At 43.8% G+C, this 20,436-nt stretch overlaps 2 protein-coding genes across 3 annotated transcripts in view; both read left to right on the top strand.

Annotated features, from left to right (window-relative positions):
• Window positions 1–3,436: 3,436 nt before the first annotated feature.
• Window positions 3,437–16,882, top strand: MMP8 (matrix metallopeptidase 8). Of its 2 annotated transcripts, none has more exons than XM_062198325.1 (10): window positions 3,437–3,547; window positions 5,792–6,036; window positions 6,712–6,860; window positions 6,948–7,073; window positions 11,525–11,686; window positions 13,809–13,926; window positions 14,659–14,792; window positions 15,371–15,524; window positions 16,518–16,621; window positions 16,779–16,882. In XM_062198325.1, exons 1-10 carry the CDS (start codon window positions 3,437–3,439, stop codon window positions 16,880–16,882), a joined length of 1,407 nt encoding a protein of 468 aa, XP_062054309.1. The 2 variants fall into 2 exon arrangements, with proteins under 2 accessions (XP_062054309.1, XP_062054310.1); XM_062198326.1 differs by lacking the exon at window positions 3,437–3,547 and adding an exon at window positions 5,131–5,142.
• Window positions 16,883–19,452: 2,570 nt separating this feature from the next.
• The window catches only part of MMP27 (matrix metallopeptidase 27), a 33,060-nt gene continuing 32,076 nt past the window's right edge, over window positions 19,453–20,436 (top strand). Inside the window, exon 1 of the mRNA XM_062197595.1 lies at window positions 19,453–19,474. The gene's annotated coding sequence lies outside the window, so the exon portion shown is untranslated. The remainder of the gene's footprint in view (window positions 19,475–20,436) is intronic.

Raw genomic sequence — 20,436 nt, 5'->3', positions numbered from 1 at the left:
GCTCATCTAATCCCCTGGTGCCCTACCAGGGAGAGGTGAACATACAAACTTAATCAGAGTGGAAGGAGATTCTCAGAAGCTAACGATCTGCTAGAACTTGCACAAGTAGCAAGTGGCAGGATTACAATTGGAACCCAGTGAGTTTAGTTTCCGTTCCACTAGTATTTGCCCTTCACCACAGCTGGACCCAAGAATTATCCTGTTAGGTTAATCAGGGTGGGTAGAGCACCATCCTGATCATTAGATTTCAAAAACACATGCACAGGACATGTCTCCTTGACTGACAAGACTCCGAAGAGCCATGTGCTTCTGTGTTTAGTGCATCCATCCTATCCACGGCATCACATTCCCTGCTCTTCCTTCAAGACCCAGGCATGCGTGCCCACATCAGCAGGTTGGACCCATCCTTTATTCTGTAACTAAAGAGAAAATAGACTATCTCTACAGCCACTTTCATCTCTTTGGGACTGAAGAGCAAAACTAAGCCATAAAAAAAAGCTTGATATTCTGCTGTGGCCTAAGGGATGGGAAGAATGCCTAGTTCCAGAAAGATAGAAAGAGTTCCATTGTCCTATGTCTTCTTGGTTCAAAACTTCATTTCCTCTACCTTAACTTGCCCTGGAATGCGTGTTATAGGGAACAAAACCTTCACTTAAAAAAATTCATTTACTTGTTTTCTTGTAAAAAAGACATGTTAAAAAGGCAGGTAGCCCATAAGCTCACCCTGAGATGTAAATGGCTGATAGTTGATCTCTTGTGAAAGGGCCCGAGAGAATTCTGGGTCCCAGAGACTGGAAAGGGGTGTGGCACAGTCTGTGGAGGCAGGCGGTGCACACGCGTGGGGAAAGGATCCCTGATGCAGGAGCCAGAGCCCTGGAGACAAACCCCGCCACCTCTACCATGCACAGTGGCTGGACCTGCTCTCGGGGGTCAGACCCAACAATCCCATTGTTTAACACAGCATTTAAAATTCTTGTCAAGGGCCGGCGCCGCGGCCCAATAAGCTAATCCTCCACCTGCGGCGCCGGCACACCAGGTTCTAGTCCTGGTCGGGGCGCTGTCCCGGTTGCTCATCTTCCAGTCCAGCTCTCTGCTGTGGCCCGGGAGTGCAGTGGAGGATGGCCCAAGTGCTTGGGCCCTGCACCCGCATGGGAGACCAGGAGAAGCTCCTGGCTTCAGATCAGCATGGTGTGCCGGCCGCAGCAGCCATTGGGGGGTGAACCAACGGAAAAGGAAGACGTTTCTCTCTGTCTCTCTCTCACTGTCCACTCTGTCAAAAAAAAAAAAAATTCTTGTCAAAAATTTAAAATACATAAAAATAAGCAAATGCCAAGGAATGGAGTTCACCAAACTTTTGGATTCTTCTCTAACTTGCTTAGAAGATATGTTTATAAATCTTAATCTCATAAATGAGCCATTGCATCAATTAAACTTAACAAAGGAACAAATATTATGGCATTTTCACAAGTAAAAAGAACCTAGGTTAATTAAGTTGTGTACCCAGGGAAGATGAACAGCACCATGATCTTAGAGCAACTTAAACTGGGAGGAAAGATTACCTCTTTCTCACAAGGAATTGATTGCCACATCTTTGTGTTCCACTTCTGTCTTCTCCTTCGAGGCCCAATTTAAATCCCACCACCCTCTAAATCTTCTCTGGCCCCACCTCCTCTCACACTTGCTCTTTCCTCTGGGTTCTCACAGCATGTCCTCTGTTCCTCTATTAGCTTATCTCCAATAATCTGGTACTCATCCCAGCACCTAGCATACAGCAGGTGGCAAGATGCATTTATTAAGTGAATCCAGAAATCTATACCAGGAGCATTAATCTGCCATCCAGATATGTCCAAACCCAGAGCACATTTGGATTGTTTACAAAGCTCCTAAGAGACACCAGGAGGGAACTGAGCTCCGTACCATAGCCTTTCAAACAAGAACACTCTTTACATATCAACACCATGTTATGTGTCCTACATATAGACACAAGCATCTACACACAATGATATCCACCTTTGTAGAATTCATATACACATATGTAAGTGAATATAGACAAGTCGTGTGTAGAGTAACAATCCACGTGCCTGTAGAGTCAGAATAAGTGAGACCAGGTAACGTGATTTGATTAAGGTGTCACTTGGGATACCTACATCCCACATCAGTGCCCGGATTCAAGCCCCTTCTCCACTCCCAGGTCCAATGTCTTGCTGATGCACCTCCTGGGAGGCAGCAGGTGATGGCCCATCTAATTGGGTTCCTGCCACCCATATCAAAGACCCAGGCAGAGCTGATTTCCTGGTTTCAGCCTGGGTCCCAACAGTTATGGGCATCTAGGGATTGAACTAGCATTTAAAAGATACCCATCTATATTTCTCTCTGCCTTTCAAATAAATAAAAAATAAAACATTTTTTTAAAAGCATGCCCAAGAGCCTCTGACTACACAACCTCGTCGGTTAGCCACATTGTCTGGAAATTCTCTCAGCATCTTACTCCCCTGGGGACATGTAAACCATCTCATTCTTCCTCTCCCCTGCCCTCTTCATGAACAGAAGCCAGAGACCACAGTTGTTACAGGCCGAGAGCTCTTACGGGCCAGCCTAGGACTCAGGTGGGAGGCTCCACATAGAGCCTGATATAGTAGCTGCTAGTTCCGTCTCTAAATTATCCCTGGGGTTGGATACTGGCCCCCACAAAGTGAGCTGTGACTTGCATGCATCCTCTAAATCTCTCTAGGTTTGATTTCATCTGTAAAATGGAGACTAACATAGCATCTTTTTTTTTTAACCAAGGCTGTACGAGGAAGGACTGAAGTAATACTCGCATATATACAGTATGAATGTCTGGTACATCATAGTCAAAGGTTTCTCACCATCAGCATTGTGCTCTTTGTCATTTCCGTAGGAAATCCAGCTTGCCCAGTACACCAACGCCAAGGCCGCGTTCTCCGGAGGCTGCTCATCAGCCCCCCGGATAGAGCCTGCTTTGTGGCAATACACATTGTTTGTGGCGAGGGTGACAAGTGCAGAGAGTTCCTCATGGGGCTCCTTGGTCCTACAACGCTCCTCTGCACAAATTAATGCAGCCCCAATGTCTTCCATAGCCTGAAAATGTAAACCTGCAACTTCAGAATTCCTCCCCTGCTCCTTTCCTTGGATCAAGTATGCAAAAATAAATATGCAACTGAAAACCCCAAAAGCAGAAGTAGCAAATGATACCTTTTTATTGCGAGACTCCCCACTTTAGGATACTAAATCACATTATAACCTTACACAATTGTCCGAGTGTAATGAACCTGCGTTGCTTCATGTTCCTGATGCAGCAACTGTTTTAAGACATAGCTTTAAAAGGGCAGGAACCTCAGGGCCCCCAGCAGGCGGAGGGCCTTCCCCAGAGGGACAGAGAGGAGGGCCGGGAGAGGTGGTATTTGGAGAGAAGGTCATGATCTTGCTGGAGGCGCTTCCGTTTCTGCTGGTACTCCACGTGCTGCTTTCCTGGGCCTTGCCAGTGCCTTTGGGACACCCAGAAGACAAAAATGCAGAAATCGTTCAGGTAAATGATCTGTCCATCAGGGGAGTGGTTGATTTTTCTGATTATTAGAAAATTATGCGGGTTGTTTCTCTTTTTAGTGGAAACAGTCTGAAAGAAATTATCTGGGTGACTTGCTTGAGGCTGAACATCTTTGCTTGATTTGGAAGGGCCCAAGCTGGCAATGACTGAGCCCTCTAGAAGCTGGACATGAAAACAAACTGGAAAATCCTGTGGCAAAGCTGCCTCCGGCCAGGGAACCTTCTTAGAAGGAATGATTTCATGTATTCAACAGAATGACTTACTTTCTTCTGTAATATTTTTCTCTTCTGTATATCTGCAGCCCAGTTGCTACATATCTGATGCTTCCTATGTGGACGTTGCCTTGCAGCCAAAAATCTGAGGTGTAGAAGAGAATGTGAGCACAGGAGATTGCTGTTAAAAAGGAAACTGTTCATCATATCATTGGACTTCCCAGCACCAGATTGTAGACTGCTTATAAACCCCTGGGAGCATTCCTAAAACAGAACCGATAGCTTTTCCCCAATGCTTCACAGTAGGGAAGTCAATGGAAGGTTTTAAGAAATGCAAGGGAATGCTGTTACAGATTTCTAGTACACGATTTTCTTAGCATTGGAGTTTTTCAAAAGCATGATTCTTATTCCTGTTTTTGTCTCTTGGCTTTGGGTATCACTTAGAATGGTAATAGTATTTACTGGATAACGCCTAGGGCCCAGGGGATGCTTCCTCTGTCCAAGACTCCCTGCTAAGCATTTTACAAACATTAACTCACTTAATCCTCACAACAATCTTGGGGGAGGGTGTTGTTATCTCTGTTTCAGAGATAAAAGTGAATTTTTTTTTTATTTGACAGGTAGAGATATAGAGAGATAGAGAGAAAGGTCTTCCTTCCATTGGTTCACCTCCCAAACTGCCACTATGGCCGGAGCACTGCGCCGATCTGAAGCCAGGAGCCAGGTGCTTCTCCTGGTCTCCCATGTGGATGCAGGGCCCAAGGACTTGGGCCATCCTCCACTGCCTTCCCAGGCCACAGCAGAGAGCTGGACTGGAAGAGGGGCAATTGGAAGAGGTGCCGTAGGTGGAGGATTAACCAAGTGAGCCACAGCGCTGGCCCCGAGAGATAAAACTGAATCTTAAACTGTGTTAGTAATGTGTCCCAGTTCTTACAACAAATCCATGGCAGAAGATTTGAACCCAAACCTCTCCAACCCAAAGTGCATGCAAAGTACCAGGTATTACAGGCTACACAGACAGTGAGTGAGAGCGAGAAGCCTTATGATTGGCTTGCTACCACCCTCAGAACCTTTACTTCCTAATGAGTGTTGGCCCCTTCCTAAGAGTTATCCTGGTAACTAAAACATTGTAGCAGTGATGCTGCTGCCACCCTAAAGCATGTTTGGAATTCCTCTCTGGAAGGTATCAATTCTCATTTCAGAGGCCACATGGAGAGTTGGGACCTGGACTGTCACTTGGTAATACCTCACTTCCCTGTGCCTCTATTTCTTCATGAAGATGACTAAACCTGCTCTACAGTGGTGAAAAGAGCAGAAAAGAAACAAAATCTACATTGATTAATATCTCAAGAGAAGTCAATCAATGCGAGTTCTTTTTTTTTTTTTTTTTATAAAACTAAGGGGTGGGGCAGTTGCTGTGGTGTAGCAGGTAAAGCCACCACCTATGGCACCGGCATCCCATATAGATGCCAGTTTGAGTCCTGGCTGCTCCACTTCCGATCCAGCTCTCTGCTGAGGCCTGGGAAAGCAATGGAAGATGGCCCAAATCCTTCCACCCACATGGGAGACCTCGCAGAAGCTCCTGCCTCCTGGCTTCAGATCAGCCCAGCTCTGGCTGTTGCAGCCATCTGGGGAGTGAACCAGCAGTTGGAAGACCTCTCTCTTTCTCTGCCTCTGCCCCTGCCTCTCTATTAACTCTGCTTTTCAAATAAATAAGTAAAAAAAATTTTTTTAAAAAAAAGTCTCTGCTGACTATATAATAGATTTCATCCTCATTCTTCAGGATACACTTATTTTTCCTTGTGAAAATTAGTTGGAGAACTAAATGTATGAATTGTTCTTTTTAATAGGCATTGGACTCTAAGTCAACCTACAAATGTATGTTATTGTTCCTACGGCTGCCTGGTTGTTAGTCCTGGTTGAATCTCTACAGTTACTTAGAAAGGATTGCAGAATGCCTGCAGGATGGAAACTGTTTCGTAGTATAGACACTGATATGTTTGTGTTTGTTCAGAATTACCTAGAAAATTTCTATCAGTTGCCAAGCCATCGATATCGGTCTGCGGGAAGGAACGACACGAGTATGTTTGTTGAAAAGCTTAAAGAAATGCAGCGCTTCTTTGGGTTGAGTGTGACAGGGAAGCCAAATGCAGAAACTCTGGAGATGATGGAAAAGCCCCGCTGTGGAGTGCCCGACGTTGGCGAATTTATGTTAATCCCAGGAAACCCCAGGTGGAAACACACAGACCTGACTTACAGGTGATATGATAGTTTTCATTTCAGAATTCATGCTCTCAGCCAGAGATGATGGAGCTCTCCTAATAAGCACGACATTGTTCTAGGACTTGAAATACACCAGGCACAGATCGATAGATACCCCTCCTTTGTAAGAGTGTGAATGAATTTAAATAATGCATGGGTGGATTGTGAATTGCGGATGCATGTGAAAATGAAAGGGTAGATGTCTCACGGGCTCTTTTTATGCCAAAGCCTTCCCCGGTGATCTAGAGCAGGCAATGGCAATGTTAGGCTGCCTCTCCAAGCACTCAATCAGCACCCCAGCAGGGCTTAATCATTGCTAAAGAGGACCTAGCTTCACCTATCATATATGTTGATAATAGCGATAGTGTCAATATCGGTATTTGTGGAACACTATTTGCCACGTATCAAACTACATGCTTTGTATGTGTTTAGTCTTCACAACAACTCTATTTTATGGCCTCATTCTATGAAGAAGGGATCTGAGGTTTAGAGACTTGGGGGAACTTGCCCAGAACTCATGTTTGTCTTTGCCCCTGAGACTTGTCTCCCTCCTTATACCCCCTCCAGTGTCATTATATCAGGTACACAACTCACTCCATAAGACAGCAACACAAACTGTTGACAGCTGTTCTAAACAATCGCAAACGCTTTGTGCACTTTCTCGTTTTGAAGGATCATAAACTATACCCCACAGCTGTCAACAAGTGATGTGGAAAGTGCTGTTGAGAGAGCTTTTGGAGTGTGGAGCGCCGTATCACCCCTGACCTTCACCAGGATCGCGCAGGGGGAAGCAGACATCAATATTGCTTTTGCCCAAGGAGGTAGGCTGGAAGCAGTCACGCTCGGCTTTGCTTTCCTTAGCAAATCTGAGACTCAGTAAGGACTTTATGCAAATTGTTTGATTTCAGATCATGGCGACAATTCTCCCTTTGATGGACCCAATGGAATCCTTGCCCATGCTTTTCAGCCAGGTCAAGGCATTGGAGGAGATGCTCACTTTGATGCAGAAGAAACGTGGACCAAAACCTCCAGAAGTAAGTTAACCAAGGTTATATCTACATGCAACTTCTGAGTTAGCCTTTTCCACTTTGGGTAACATATACTCAAGTTACTGTAAAATTTCAGACTCCTATAAACTGATTGCTTACAATGTGTTCTGCCTCAAGACACTTAGTCAATTTAGATAATAAAAATAAAACTAATTGCTTGCCTTTTATTTTCTAGGGTAGTGTATTAATCCTTTAGTGTTGCTCTAATGGAACACCTGAAACTGGGTGATGTATTTATTTATTTTTAAAGATTTATTTATTTGAAAGGCAGAGTTACAGAGACAGAAGGAGAGACATTTTCCATCCATTGGTTCACTTCCCAAATGGCCACAAAGTCCAGGGCTGCACAAGGCTGAAGCCAAGAGCCAGAGGCTTCATTTGGATCTCCTACGATGGTACTTGGCCATCTTATTAGCTGCTTTCCTGGGCATATTAGCAGGGATTGGAACTGGCTCCCATATTGGATGCTGGTGTTTAGGTGGCAGCTTATCCCTCTATGCCACAACACCAGCCAACTCTGGATGAGTCATAAAGAACAGAAATCTTCACTGTGCTGGCAGCCGACAAGTCTAAAATGAAGGTATTGGCATCTGACAAGAACCATGTTGCTACATTCTCACGTGGTGGGAGGTGGAAGGGCAAGCTAGAGCAAGAGAGAACAAGCTTATACCTCTGGCACTTTCTATAACAGCCTTAATCCATTCGTGAGGGAAGGGCCCTACCTCCCGAGGATTGAGAATCAAGTTTCTAACGTGAATTTCTGAGGCACAGGCGGGGATCAGAAAACTACAGACTATGCATATCCTGCCTGGTCCCTGCGTATACAGATAATGTTGTGTTGGAACAGGGCCAACTCACTTGTTCATTTGTCATCCCTGGCTGCATCCACTCTGCAGCAGCAGAGCTGAGTAATTGCAACAGAGACTATTTGATTGACAAAGACTGAAATGTTTGCTGACCACTGTTTGGGGCATATTTTTTTAATGTTCTAAAATTTAATGATTCTTTGAAAGTTCTTTTTTAAGATTTTTATTTATTTGAAAGAGTTACACAGAGACACAAGGAGAGGCAGAGAGAGAGGTTTTCTGTCACCTGCAGGTTCACTCCCCAGTCGGCCACAACGGCTGGAGCTGCACAGATCCAAAGCCAGGAGCCCAGAGCTGCTTCTGGGTCTCCCATGTGGGTGCAGAGGCCCAAGGACTTGGGCTATCTTCTGCTTTCCCAGGTAATAGCAGAGAGCTGGATTGGAAGTGGAGCAGCTGGGACTTGAACAGGCGCCCATATGGGATGCTGGCACTGCAGGCAACAGCTTTACCTGCAATGCCACAGCACTGGCCCCTTAATGATGTTTTTAAAAGGCATAATTCAGAGCTAATTATACTCATTTAGAAAAAAGGAACTCCCTTCTCTCTAATCTACTTATTTCCAGTTCCCAGAGGTCTTTGCTAGTGATATGTTCCTTTTGCAACAAAACCATCTTTCAGAAAAAGATTTACCATAAGAAGGGCTGAGATGGCAATAACTGAAGCATCTGGTACTTGACAAGGCCATGGGGTCCAGCGTGACAGAGAGCACTTCTTAGAAAATAACAGGAAAGGCACTTTCTATCTTTGCCTGACATCTGTTGGCTTTCACCATTTTTTCCACACAACGTGCTGTGTGTCTCTCCCTCCTAAGTCCCTGTGGTAATGACTCTGTGTACTCAAGGATAAATAAGAATTCCCCACCACACTGTATTCTATAGTTCTCCTCACTAGTTCAGATCATCACTGCATCACCTCTTACCTGAACTTAATGATCCAGGCTCCTAACAGGACACTCTACCTCCAGTCTCCTCCTCTCATTTCTCCCAGCACAGTAGCAAGGTTGCCTTCAGAAATCCCATCAAGGATCATATTATCTCCTGCTTAAAAGTTCCAGTGTGTTCATATTCTACACCAAACACCATCCAAACACCTTCATCTGGTAATTAAGGCTTCAGGTCTTTTTCCACCCTCTAATTTATTGATGGGTTAGGTATTTGGTCTAGCATTAAGATTCTTATATCCTATATCCTAGTGACTGGATTTGAGTCCCAGCTCGGATTCTGATTCCAGCTTCCTGCTAGTGTACACCCCAGAAGGCAGAAGGTGATGGCTCAAGTAGGTGGGTCAATGCTGCCCATTGGGGAGACAGAGTTTCTGGCTCCGGGCTTTGCCCTGGCCCAGCCCTGACTGTTACAGGCATTTAGGGAGTGGACTATCAAATGAGAGTGCTCTTGCTCATACGTGTATTCTCTCTCCCTGCCTCGCTCTCTCTCTTCTTCCCTCCACTACCTCTCAAATTAAAAAACAGTTTTAGCCTGTCTTTCTTCTTTCATATCCTCCAACCACATTGTACAGTCACTGCTGCCAGATCATGCCCTGTGGATTCCATCTTCCCTAAGTCATCCCACATTGCTTTCCCTTCCTGAAATGCTTTTCTCCTTGTCCCAACTCCTACCTATCCAAGTCTTTTTTTTTTAATCTTTCCCTGCTGTATCAAAGGCTATTTCATACCTTATCTTCATCTGGAAATGAGAACTTTATGCACAGAATCCTGACAATGTTTGTACCTCCTTCTTTAACTGCTGACATTCACTATTGTGGGCATTCAACTTGTCTGCATACCTCTCTCCCGTTCTAGACCGTGCATTCCTGTAGAAGAGATAGTCACAAAAGAGCTCCCATTATCCTTTGCACAGTACTCCAGGCACTCAGATATTTTTTGAAATGCTTAAATGGAAGAATGTGTTGATGAAAAAGCAAGACTTGAGGGCCAGCATTGTGGTTCAGTGGATTAAGCCACTGCCTGTGACATTGGCATCCCATATGAGTGCCAGTTTGAGTCCTGGCTGCTTTACTTCTGATCCAGCTCCCTGTTAATGCACCTGAGAAAACAGCAAGAGATGGTCCAAGTCCTTGGGCCCCTGCACCCATGTAAGAGCCCAGATGGAGTTCTGGCCTTCTGGATTCAGCCTGGCCCAGCCCCAACCATTGTGGCCATCTGGGGAGTGAACCAGTAGATGGAAGACATATATATCTCTCTCTCTTAGTCTCTCTCTCTCTCTCTCTCTCTCTCTCTCTCTCTCTCCCTCTCCCTCTCCCTCTCCCTCTCCCTCTCCCTCCCTCTCTCCCTCCCTCCCCCCCTTCTGTAACTCTGCCTTTAAAACAAATACATAAATGTTTTTTTTTTAAATCAAGTATTTCAGTCTGGATAGAATCTGGCTATGCTAATTATCAGTAAGAAGTTGAACATTGTAATAACACATGAATCCTACCGCTATACCTGGATTCAACCCCAGATCTACCACTTGCTAGTCACCAGACCAGTAAGATATTCAAAATATGTGGACTTCAGTTCCTTTACCACACAAATATTGCTGATAAAATTTCACAAAAAAAAACATTGTGAGATTAAATATCATACTCCCATGATGTGGGTATTCAACAGCTATGAATTTTTTCAAGTAGGCATGCAGGAAAATGCACAGTGTGTTTGGTGAGGTTCACAGCAGAAGGCAAGCTCTCAAATCTCTGCTGGAGCCACATGAGGAAGGCCTTGAAGGCCTGGCAAAGGAGCGTGGGCTCTGTTTGATAGGAAGTAGCATCTTCCTAGTTCTTAAGTTCTCGATTGTGAAAGGCATGATGCTCGCAGAGTGTAAAAGGTGAAATGGAGCAATAGGAGTCAGAACTGCTCTCCAGCTGCTTGGATTCTCTGAAACAGCGAGGAGCTGGTGCTAAACTATAGTGGTTCAGAAGCCAGTGTGAGTCAACCTGTGTCTAAGGCTATTCTGTGGTCTGGAAGGCTTCATTTTCATTGAGCTGCTCACTGAGACTCCACTGGTGAATGGGAAGATCTGGGGCCCAGGGAGAGCGGGCATGAGAGCAGAGGAGGAGAGAGTGCCTGGACTCCTGAGACCCATGACTCTGCCATCACCTCTCCTTCCTTTGCTGGTATTCTAATTACACACATGTATGAGGTACATTGTGGTAGCTTGACACAAATAAACCATGTGTAGTAAATATCAGGTTAATTAGCATTTCCATCTGCACAAACACCATTTCAATGTACATATTTATGGGATGTAGGGTGATAGGTCAATAAACCTAGCTGGCATCATTTCTCCAAGCCTCAGTTCTGCATCCATAAAATGTGAGTGTTGGAATAAAGGCAGCTTTTTTTAGGATCTGAGATTTTATGACAAGCTCATACCCCCATCATCCCAACATGTGTCTCCTACCTTGGTTCTCCCAATACCCACTTCTTCAGGAATCCAAAGAGAAGATGAAAAAGACAGGCATGGGAAGCAGTGTTTCCCCAAGCAGCTCCAGCCTGGAGTTTGCCTTCCTTGAGATCAATTTTCTACCATCCTTGGATCTACCTGAGGCCACTCACCACACATGCTTGCATTTCAGATTACAACTTGTTTATCGTTGCTGCTCATGAATTTGGCCATTCCTTGGGGCTCGCTCACTCCTCCGACCCTGGCGCCTTGATGTATCCCAACTACATTTTCCGCGAACCAAGCACGTTTTCGCTCCCTCAAGATGATATCAATGGCATTCAGGCCATCTACGGTAAGATCGTCTGAAGAGCATGGCAGTACGAGCCTGGACTTGGGAGTAGGCTCCTGGTGGGCCCAGCCTCTGAGCAGTTCTCAGATTCTGCACTCTGGGCAAGCACAAATGGAACTCCAGAGGTTTCCAGCAACACAACATTAGCAAAAGAGACTTAGAGGGCTGAGCCTCACTTGCTCCCTCAATGAAAAGGTTAGGAAAAGATGCAAGACAATGATTCTCAGTCATTGCCTCTAGGTGGTGGGGATTTTTGGTTCCTCCTCCTTTTTGTGCTTTGCAGTTTTCTATGCCCCCTTTCATACAGCAATCCTTCTCCTAAACCTGTGCCTCAAAGAAACTGTCACATGGGTCAAGTCATACAGGTACTTTGCCAGCAGCCTGGTTGGTGGCAGTGGAAGTTGGAGACCGAGTAGGGAGTGTATCAGAGAAGCCTATGTGGGTAAAATGTGGCAAATACACAGCATGGAGTAATGTGCAGCAATTAGAAGCACACACTCAGATGCACATACAGTGGCACTGTGGGTGGATTTTTAAAACTGTGTGCTTTGCAAAAAAAAATGGAATGATATATTATACAATGTTGAAATTAAACTATAAAATATATAAATCTATATAAAAGTACCTACAACTAAAGCAAGGCATTGTCAAGAAACATGCAAGCAAAATGATAAAGAATGAGTATATTGAAATAGTGTCTGTTGTGAGAGAAGGAGAGGAATGGAAAAAAAAAACATTTTTTTAAAAGGCATTACTGATGTTTTTCAGGGAGGGTAGTAGGGGCCTTTTGCCCTGTGATAAGGAGCACTGAGTGTTTGGGTATGATGATTGGCCCCTTTCCTCTCTCGTACCCTCTTGCTCCCCCATTAGCTAAATGAGTAAAGAAACAAGAGAAGGAGTTTGCTACTCTCTAAAAAGGTGTGGAGTAGAGTGGAAGGGAAGAGTAAAATGAAATGGACAGGAATTGGGGAATGTGCTTCCACAGCTCTGATGAGACAGTGCTTTAAGTCAAACCTACCAAGGCATCCCAGCCAGGAAATGTTTTTCATGACAGTCCAATCTGCAGGAATGTCAAGTCCCTCCCTGCATCTATTCCTCAGCTCCTTTCCCCATCCCCAAAACACCTGCTCCCTTGTTCACCTGTGTTTTCAAATCTGTTTACTACTAGCATAGTGCTTCATTCTACAGTGAGAAAATGTTAAAATGCTTATAGAGAAGATATTGCAGGGATCTGACTAAGCTTTGTGCTAGGAGACTAATAGAGGATCCTGTCCTGAAAGCAGACTGCGATGGGGAAGGAATAAGTGGAAATTGAGTGACCAAGAAAACAGAAAGAGGAAAGAAGAAGGGAGCTGAGGATGGCATTAGAATTTCAAAGAGGAGAGGCATAGATTCCAAATGTCTGTACTTCACAGCTTGATCTGAACTGACCCTGAAACTCCCCACTATGTTTATTAAACTAACAAATAAAAGCTCTAAGAGAGCCAAGTGTACAGTGACTTTATTGCCTGGTAGCATTTCTCGTCCTGTGAGTGTTATCGGCTACCCTATGCTAAAATTAACATTTTGGGTTCTTGTCTTAAGCTTAGAGAAACATTCTAAGCTCAGACACAAACAAAATAGGCAATATGGTAAGGTTTTAAGATTTATTTGGGGGAGTGACAGAAATACACAGGGAAATGAGAGCTTTCTTAAGAGAGAGGGGAGTCAGAAAGAGTAAACTGGGAGTTCCAAACCAGGCTTTTCCAGGGAGCAGCCCAGAGACCGCAAGTGAGAGAAGACAGGCAGCCAGGAGGGCAACTAGTGGGGGTGCGGGAAAGCAGGTAGGAGAAGCAGCAAAATGGCGCTCCGGACAACAGGGAGCGGGGGTGGGCCCAGCACGCTCCACGCCTCTTATTCACTTCCAAAAGGGGAGTGGTTACATAGTCTGATTGGCAGGTGGGTGAATACAGGCGAGATCATGTAGGAGCTAGGGGCGCATGGTCTCCAGCTCATGAATCTAATCAATCTAATCCTATCTCCTGGATCAGGTCCCATATCATGAGGACCCTGCCTCTTAGAAGCGTCTAAGGTGCACTGTGCTTCACATTGGACTGAAGCTCATCCAATGCGTTTGTGTTCTCAGGATCTTCAAACCGCCCTATCCAGCCCACTGGAGCAACCACACCCACAGCCTGCGACCCCAGACTGACCTTTGATGCTGCCACCACTTTCCGTGGAGAAATACTCTTCTTCACAGACAAGTATAAGATAGCACAGTTCCTTTGATTCCTCTTGCTGGCATACTTTAACACTGGGTTCTGATTAAGCCACACAGTACTCAGCTTTTCCTTTGAGTTCTATACATAACCCCATTGGAATTCTCAGTGCTTCCAGGTAACTCAACATACCCAAGAAAGGAACATCCACTAAAACATTCACAGGCATCAGATGTTTGTGTTGAGGTACATGGACATGGACATGGCCATGGCCTGCAGGTGCTGGGGAGCTGCCCAGCTGAGTTTACCTGGCACCAGAATGTCATTCAGTTCCATCCTAAGCCAGTCAGGTGAACGGAAATGATCACTTAACTGTGAGGCAAACCATCTCATAGATAATTTCCCTTTCCCATTGGATGTTCGATTGTGCAATCGCAGGCTGCCGGCGTGTGCTGGTTCAGGTGGCAGCCAGACATCTTGTCATTTAGTAGGAACAGTAATGAAACATAGCCCAGTGAGATTTGTCAGTGTGTGAGTAGAGCACAATGCCACATATAATCAAATGAGGTCGCTTCTATGACCTTCTCCAAAAATTGCGAAGTACTCACCAGCTAGACAATCTCACCACAAAGCTTGCTGGGTGCTGGGCACCATATTAGACACTGTGTGTGCTGTAGTGTGCTATCCCAGCAGTGATAGGATAAGGTCACCCCAGCCCAAGGATCACAGAGACTGCTCCTTAGACCATTCTGTGCATGTGTCCTTATATTCCATCAGGTACTTCTGGAGACGACATCCTTGGCTACGTAGAGTCGAACTCAATTTTATTTCCCTGTTCTGGCCATCCCTGCCAAATGGTATACAGGCTGCTTACGAGGATTTTGATAGGGACCTAGTTTTCCTATTTAAAGGTAACTTCCTAAAGTTTTCATCCTATTTTGGTTCTGCCTGGAGGGAGGGGGCAGGACTTCTTGTGGTTCCTTCTGGTTCAGAAGAGGTGAGCCTATAGAGTGCTGTGCTGGCCAAGCTGTTGCCGGCAGACTGGCAAATAACTACTTTGTGAACTTGAGCAGGCTGTTCCCTCTTCAGGTCTCAGTTTTCGCATCAACAAAATGGGAAGACGATGTTAGGCGGTCTTTCATATTTCCACAGTTTCATCCCAGTCATAATTTTCTAAGGCTCCTCAAAGCTATAATTTAATTTATATATATGTATATATATACATATATAAGTCATACACACACACACACACACACATATATATAAGTCACATGAGATAAGACATCCAATTGTGGGGCCCTGAATGGAAGCAGGCCAAGAAGTGAATGTTGTGATAGGTACCAGGGAATCATTAGTGCTGTCATAGCCCACATCAACCTAAATTCACCACCTTCATCTTTTAAAGATAATAAATGTTTGTTCCATTTTCATATCTGTGATGGATTTATGCATTGGATGAGGTTTAACATAGAACCTGAATCACTGGCAGGCAGACAATACTGGGCTCTGAATGGCTATGAAATTCAGCGTGGATACCCCAGAGATATATCAAACTACGGCTTCCCTAGCACTGTCCAAGCTATTGATGCAGCTGTTTCCTACAGAAGAAAGACATACTTCTTTGTGAACAGCCAGTTCTGGAGGTAAGAGAAACTGTCTTTTCCAATTAGAGGTTGAAATCTGCATTTCTCTACTCTGACTACAAATGGCTAACAATCAGATGTGTGAAGGTTTTAAAAGTCTGGGTGGTCTTTGTTGGGTTTTAGTGAGAGTATATATGGATATTATCTTGGCTTTTGCATTTCATTTCTATACCACATCATGAAACAAAGTAAACCTTGATAAGCAATAGGATGGGATACAAAGAAAGACTTGAGCCAATGCTCATTTATGAGGCAAATTCTGAAATTCTGACACTCAAGCAAATGGTATTCATAGAGTCTGCAGAATTTGGTGTATAAGTCAAGCTTATTACTTACATCTTTATAGAGAGAATGTGTACCAATTAATTCAAAGTCTTAGAAAATATAAGTTCCTTTTGGAAATAACACTGAATCACTGATCTGAAGCCTGTTTTAGAATTAATTTACCCATGAAGATTTTGTTTGTTTTGTTTTGTTTTGTTTTGCCAGGCAGAGTTAGACAGTGAGAGAGAGAGAGAGAGACAGAGAGAAAGGTCTTCCTTCCATTGGTTCACTCCCCTAATGGCCTGCTTTGGCCGGCGCTGAGCCAATCCGAAGCCAGGAGCTGGGTGCTTCCTCCCGGTCTCCCATGCAGGTGCAGGGACCCAAGCACCCAGGCTATCCTCCACTGCCCTCCCGGGCCACGCAGAGAGCTGGACTGGAACAGGTGCAACCAGGACTAGTACCTGGTGCCCCAACCAGGACTAGAACTGGGGTGCCTGCAGCGGAGGATCAGCCAAGTGAGCCACAGCGCCGGCCCCCATGAAGTTTTATAAATAAGTATGTACCCTTAGATAGAGAGTCAACCATTCTTACCTCCAGTGAATAGGACGTTGTAATGAGTGGATGAGAAAATATGTGTGAAGTTACTTTGTACATTATATGCAAGTACAAAAAATTGTTACCATGGTAACAATTTTTGTCTCAAATCATGTGACATTTTGTTTTTATTAGATATGATAATGAAAGACGGCTCATGGAGCCAGGTTATCCCAAAAGTATATCAAGAAGCTTCCCAGGAATAGGAAACAAAGTTGATGCGGTTTTCCAGCAGGATTGTAAGTAGAAAAAAAACAAAACCCCTGATAATTTGTTTAAATTTTTAAAATAGCATGTCTGCATTTGAATGATACATTGGGAAAGGGGCAGAGTTTCTTGAATTGAAGATACCTGAAATCTTCTATAAGTTAACTCAATAAATTCTCTTTTTTGTAGACTTCTTCCTTTTCTTTAGTGGACCAATATATTATGCCTTCGATCTTAGTACTCAAAGAGTTACTATGATTTCAAGAAGCAATAGATGGCTGAACTGTAGATAAATCAAAGAGAAATCAAATGTGGCTGGATGCATTTTCTGAATATGGAAGAGAAGTCCATCTTGCACATCCATTACACTATTCTTTGCTTATATTTTTCTTAATACTAAGTAATGTCATTTCCCATCCCTATATTTGCTGGACCTTTCCCCAGTGAAAATGCATTTGGAATATTCCACCATCTGCAGAGGCTGAATTAGCTCTTATGAATTTCATCTCAGTTTAGTGAAACCATCACAAAAGAGAAAGTCTTTTGGTCACCTCAGTATTCACTTTCAATACTTGCTTATTGGATTTCATATATTTCTATGCCTCTTTAAATATCTCTTATGTGTATTTGCTACATACAATTTAGCACTGGATTTTGGTGAGAAGTAAGGATAATAAACAATATAGTACCTTTTGCCTTTATGGGAAATATGGGGCTGGCTTCCTTTTTTGGAAAGAAATATGTATGATACATGCTGTGTGTTGACATGTATCCCCCAAGAAAGAAGTGTTAAAGCCCTAAACCCAGGTACCTATGAGCGTAGCCATAGTTAGAACCAGAGACGCTGCAGGTGCAATTAAGATGGGGTCATACCAGATTGGGGTGAGCCCTACATCCAATATGACTGATGTCCTTATAAGAGACGAGACATGGCCACTCAAGGGAAGAGGCCATGTGAGACAGAGGCAGAGATCAAGCGCTCTTTCTGCAAGGATCCCGAAGCTGGCTGGCAACCCCCAGAAGCTCGAAAGTGACAAAGAAGGAGCCTCCCTAGAATCTTCAGAGAAAAGAGCAAGTTCCTGAGGCAGCCCCTGTGGACTTCAGACTTCTGACCTCCAGAACTATGAAAGAATATGTTTCTCCTGTTCTAACCCTTCAGGTTTCTGGCACATTTTTACAGCAGCTCTAGAAAGCGGACAAAGTACATCTCCACTTAAGAAAATGAATCAACACAGAATGTCAAATTGAATACCATGCCGGATTATGGGGCAACTGGCCAGGGAAGCAGCAAAAAGGAGAAGGACCTCTTCCTCTCCCACCAGCTCCTGCTCTCTCCTTGTATAGGCCAAACATATGGGCTAGCTGGATTTGGTATTCCCTAGTTCTTTATTTCAGCATGGCGCACTTCACTTCCATCTGGGGTTTATTGCACAACAGAACAGCCTTGGGCATGAAATTTAATCTTATGAATTTAATTTAAACTAAGCTTAGATGTATAAATGTGCTAATGGCTCTTTTCTGCCAAGGATTTTGAGACTTGTAGATTCATAATGTCTAACACGGATGTCAAAATCATTATAAAGTCATATTTACAGTTGTTAGAATGTAATGTAGCTTATTACACAATAAATATGTGGATCGCAAAACCTATTTCTCACTTGGACATCTTTTTTCTTTTTCTGCTAAAGTTTTTTAATCCCACAGATTATTGGCAACTTATTCTGGTTTTTAAAATTATCTGTTAGATGAGGCCAAAATGAGGATCTTAATTTTTTTAAATGACCAATTTGTGGTCTGCTCATAATTTCTTAAACTCTTACTATATGTGAGCAGGCACTTAGCCTGGTAAAGGAGACACTCTCGTTCCATGTTGGAGCCCCAGGGTTCCATGCCTAGTTCTAGCTCCTCACTCTAGCACTCTTCTAATGCAGACCCTGGGAGGCAGCAAATGATGACCCAAGCAACTGGGAGACCCACTTGGGAGACCTGGATTGAATTCCAGGTCCCTGCTTCAGCCTAGTCCAGCCCTCACCATTGCAGGCATTTGAGGAGTGAACCAGCAGATGGGAGCTCACTCCCTGTCTCTTTGCCTCTCAAGTAAAAATTTTAAAACCCAACACGTAGTTCTTTTAATGTATACAAAATGATATGGTAAATTTTAGATATAGTTGCAGCCATTTATTCCTTTGCAGAATTGGTATAGTGATAAAATCTAAATACTGCTTCACAGTTTGAAATAGTTTAGAAATGTTCAGTGTCCCTAAAAAATTCCCTTAAGTAACCAGTACATTATTCTCAACTTCTAAGATGAGAAAACAAACTGGTTTTTATTATCCTATTCATTTATTCAGCAAGAATTAATCACCTGCATCGTCCAGGTTCTGTGCTAGGGAAAGCAAGAGAAGTGTACAATTTATTGAATCAGTGTAACCAGTGAAAAAAGACTTGTAAGAACTGGATATTTCATTTTTAACAGTAGAGTCATCGGCGGTCTACCATGTTTCCTAAAGCTGCCTATGATGTCAGCTTTTACAGTCATGAAAATGAGAGGTTCATCTTCTCGGAACACTTGCGACTTGTGCTGGCTATTGTGATGTATTCTAAGCTCAAACATTATCTACACATTTTTGGGATGATAACTGAGTTCATATTGTTTCTTTAACCGTATTTCACAGTCGTAGGAAATGAACTACAGTGTGAAGTGTAACAAAGAACCTCAGAAGTTTTTGTATTTTCTACTTGACATCTGATATTTTCTGGCTGCTCCATTAATGTTTTATGTGAGAACAAGACGTGGAATGATCTAGGCTTTGAGTTTAAATGAGAGGATTGCTTTTTATCTTGGGGTAGGCTTATTCAAAAGCAAAGCCCAAGTCAAGATCCTGGTACAGTTATTTTGGGGAAAAGGCACATGATCCCAGGAAGCAAGAGGGAGGTGACAAGCATAGCAAGATGGGGAAGGAGAACTAACCAATACAGGATGTGGTAGCCAGGTTTCTGCTGTTGGCAATGGGGTCTCAATGCCACCAGGTACTCCGAGAAGCCTACAGAACACTTTTCAATTGTTCCCATCTCTGGTGGACAGGAGGCTGGAGCATCCACCCTCCAACTCCCTCAGGTTTCCATGCTGACCTGGCAGGTCCTATGATACTCAATGTCCCAGGCAGAAAGCAGGAAAATGCACAGCATGTAGTTAAGGTTGGACTTTATCAAAGTAAGATGAGATACACAAGTCTGTGCACTGTGCTGCAACAAAACCCAGAAATATGCCCAAGGCATACTGGAGACATCTCCAACAGGTTTGTCACTGGAAGATGTAAAGTGATGGAATTAGGATGTGGCATCTCTGGAGAAACTTACTTAGCCACCCTAGCATCCCTGCTCCACTTCCTCTTCCGCAATGAGATCCCCAATCTCATCTGACGTAGCAAGTGCATCCACCTACAAGACTACATTTTGGACCTTGCTTGCAGCTATATGTGACCATTCATCTACTTTCTAGACAAATTGTATAAGCAGAAAGTTGTGTGGGATTTATAAAAAGAGACTCGGAATTTGCTTTTTCTCTGCCTTCTACCTTCGTGCAGCCTGTAAGGCAGTCACAGTGGCTCGATCTTGAGAAACCATCTGGGCATGAGACAATGCTCCAGGACGACGGCATAGTGAGATAGTGGCCTGTGACCCTGATGATGTCAAATTGTCATATACAGATCCTGAACTATCAAAACTGGGATTCCTTTGTGTGAGATGAAAATAAATATTTTATGAAGGATCTGTTATTTGGGGTTTTTCCATTTTGTTCAACCCTATCCCATTCTAACACATTACATGAAATACCTGGGACCCA

This window comes from Lepus europaeus, chromosome 7 (assembly GCF_033115175.1).
Source record: "Lepus europaeus isolate LE1 chromosome 7, mLepTim1.pri, whole genome shotgun sequence".
NCBI lineage: Eukaryota > Metazoa > Chordata > Mammalia > Lagomorpha > Leporidae > Lepus > Lepus europaeus.
The sequence above is the reverse complement of the archived record's forward strand: the minus strand, read 5'-3'. Positions and strand labels throughout refer to the sequence as shown.

What these genes read in the sequence shown, in the direction of transcription:
- MMP8 (XM_062198325.1), top strand. Translation starts at nt 3,437, where the DNA reads ATGATCTTGCTGGAGGCGCTTCCGTTTCTGCTGGTACTCCACGTGCTG. An exon ending in ATACTCTTCTTCACAGACAA is followed by an intron (nt 13,927 to 14,658) that starts GTATAAGATAGC and finishes ATATTCCATCAG; the next exon opens with GTACTTCTGGAGACGACATC. An exon ending in CCTAGTTTTCCTATTTAAAG is followed by an intron (nt 14,793 to 15,370) that starts GTAACTTCCTAA and finishes AATCACTGGCAG; the next exon opens with GCAGACAATACTGGGCTCTG.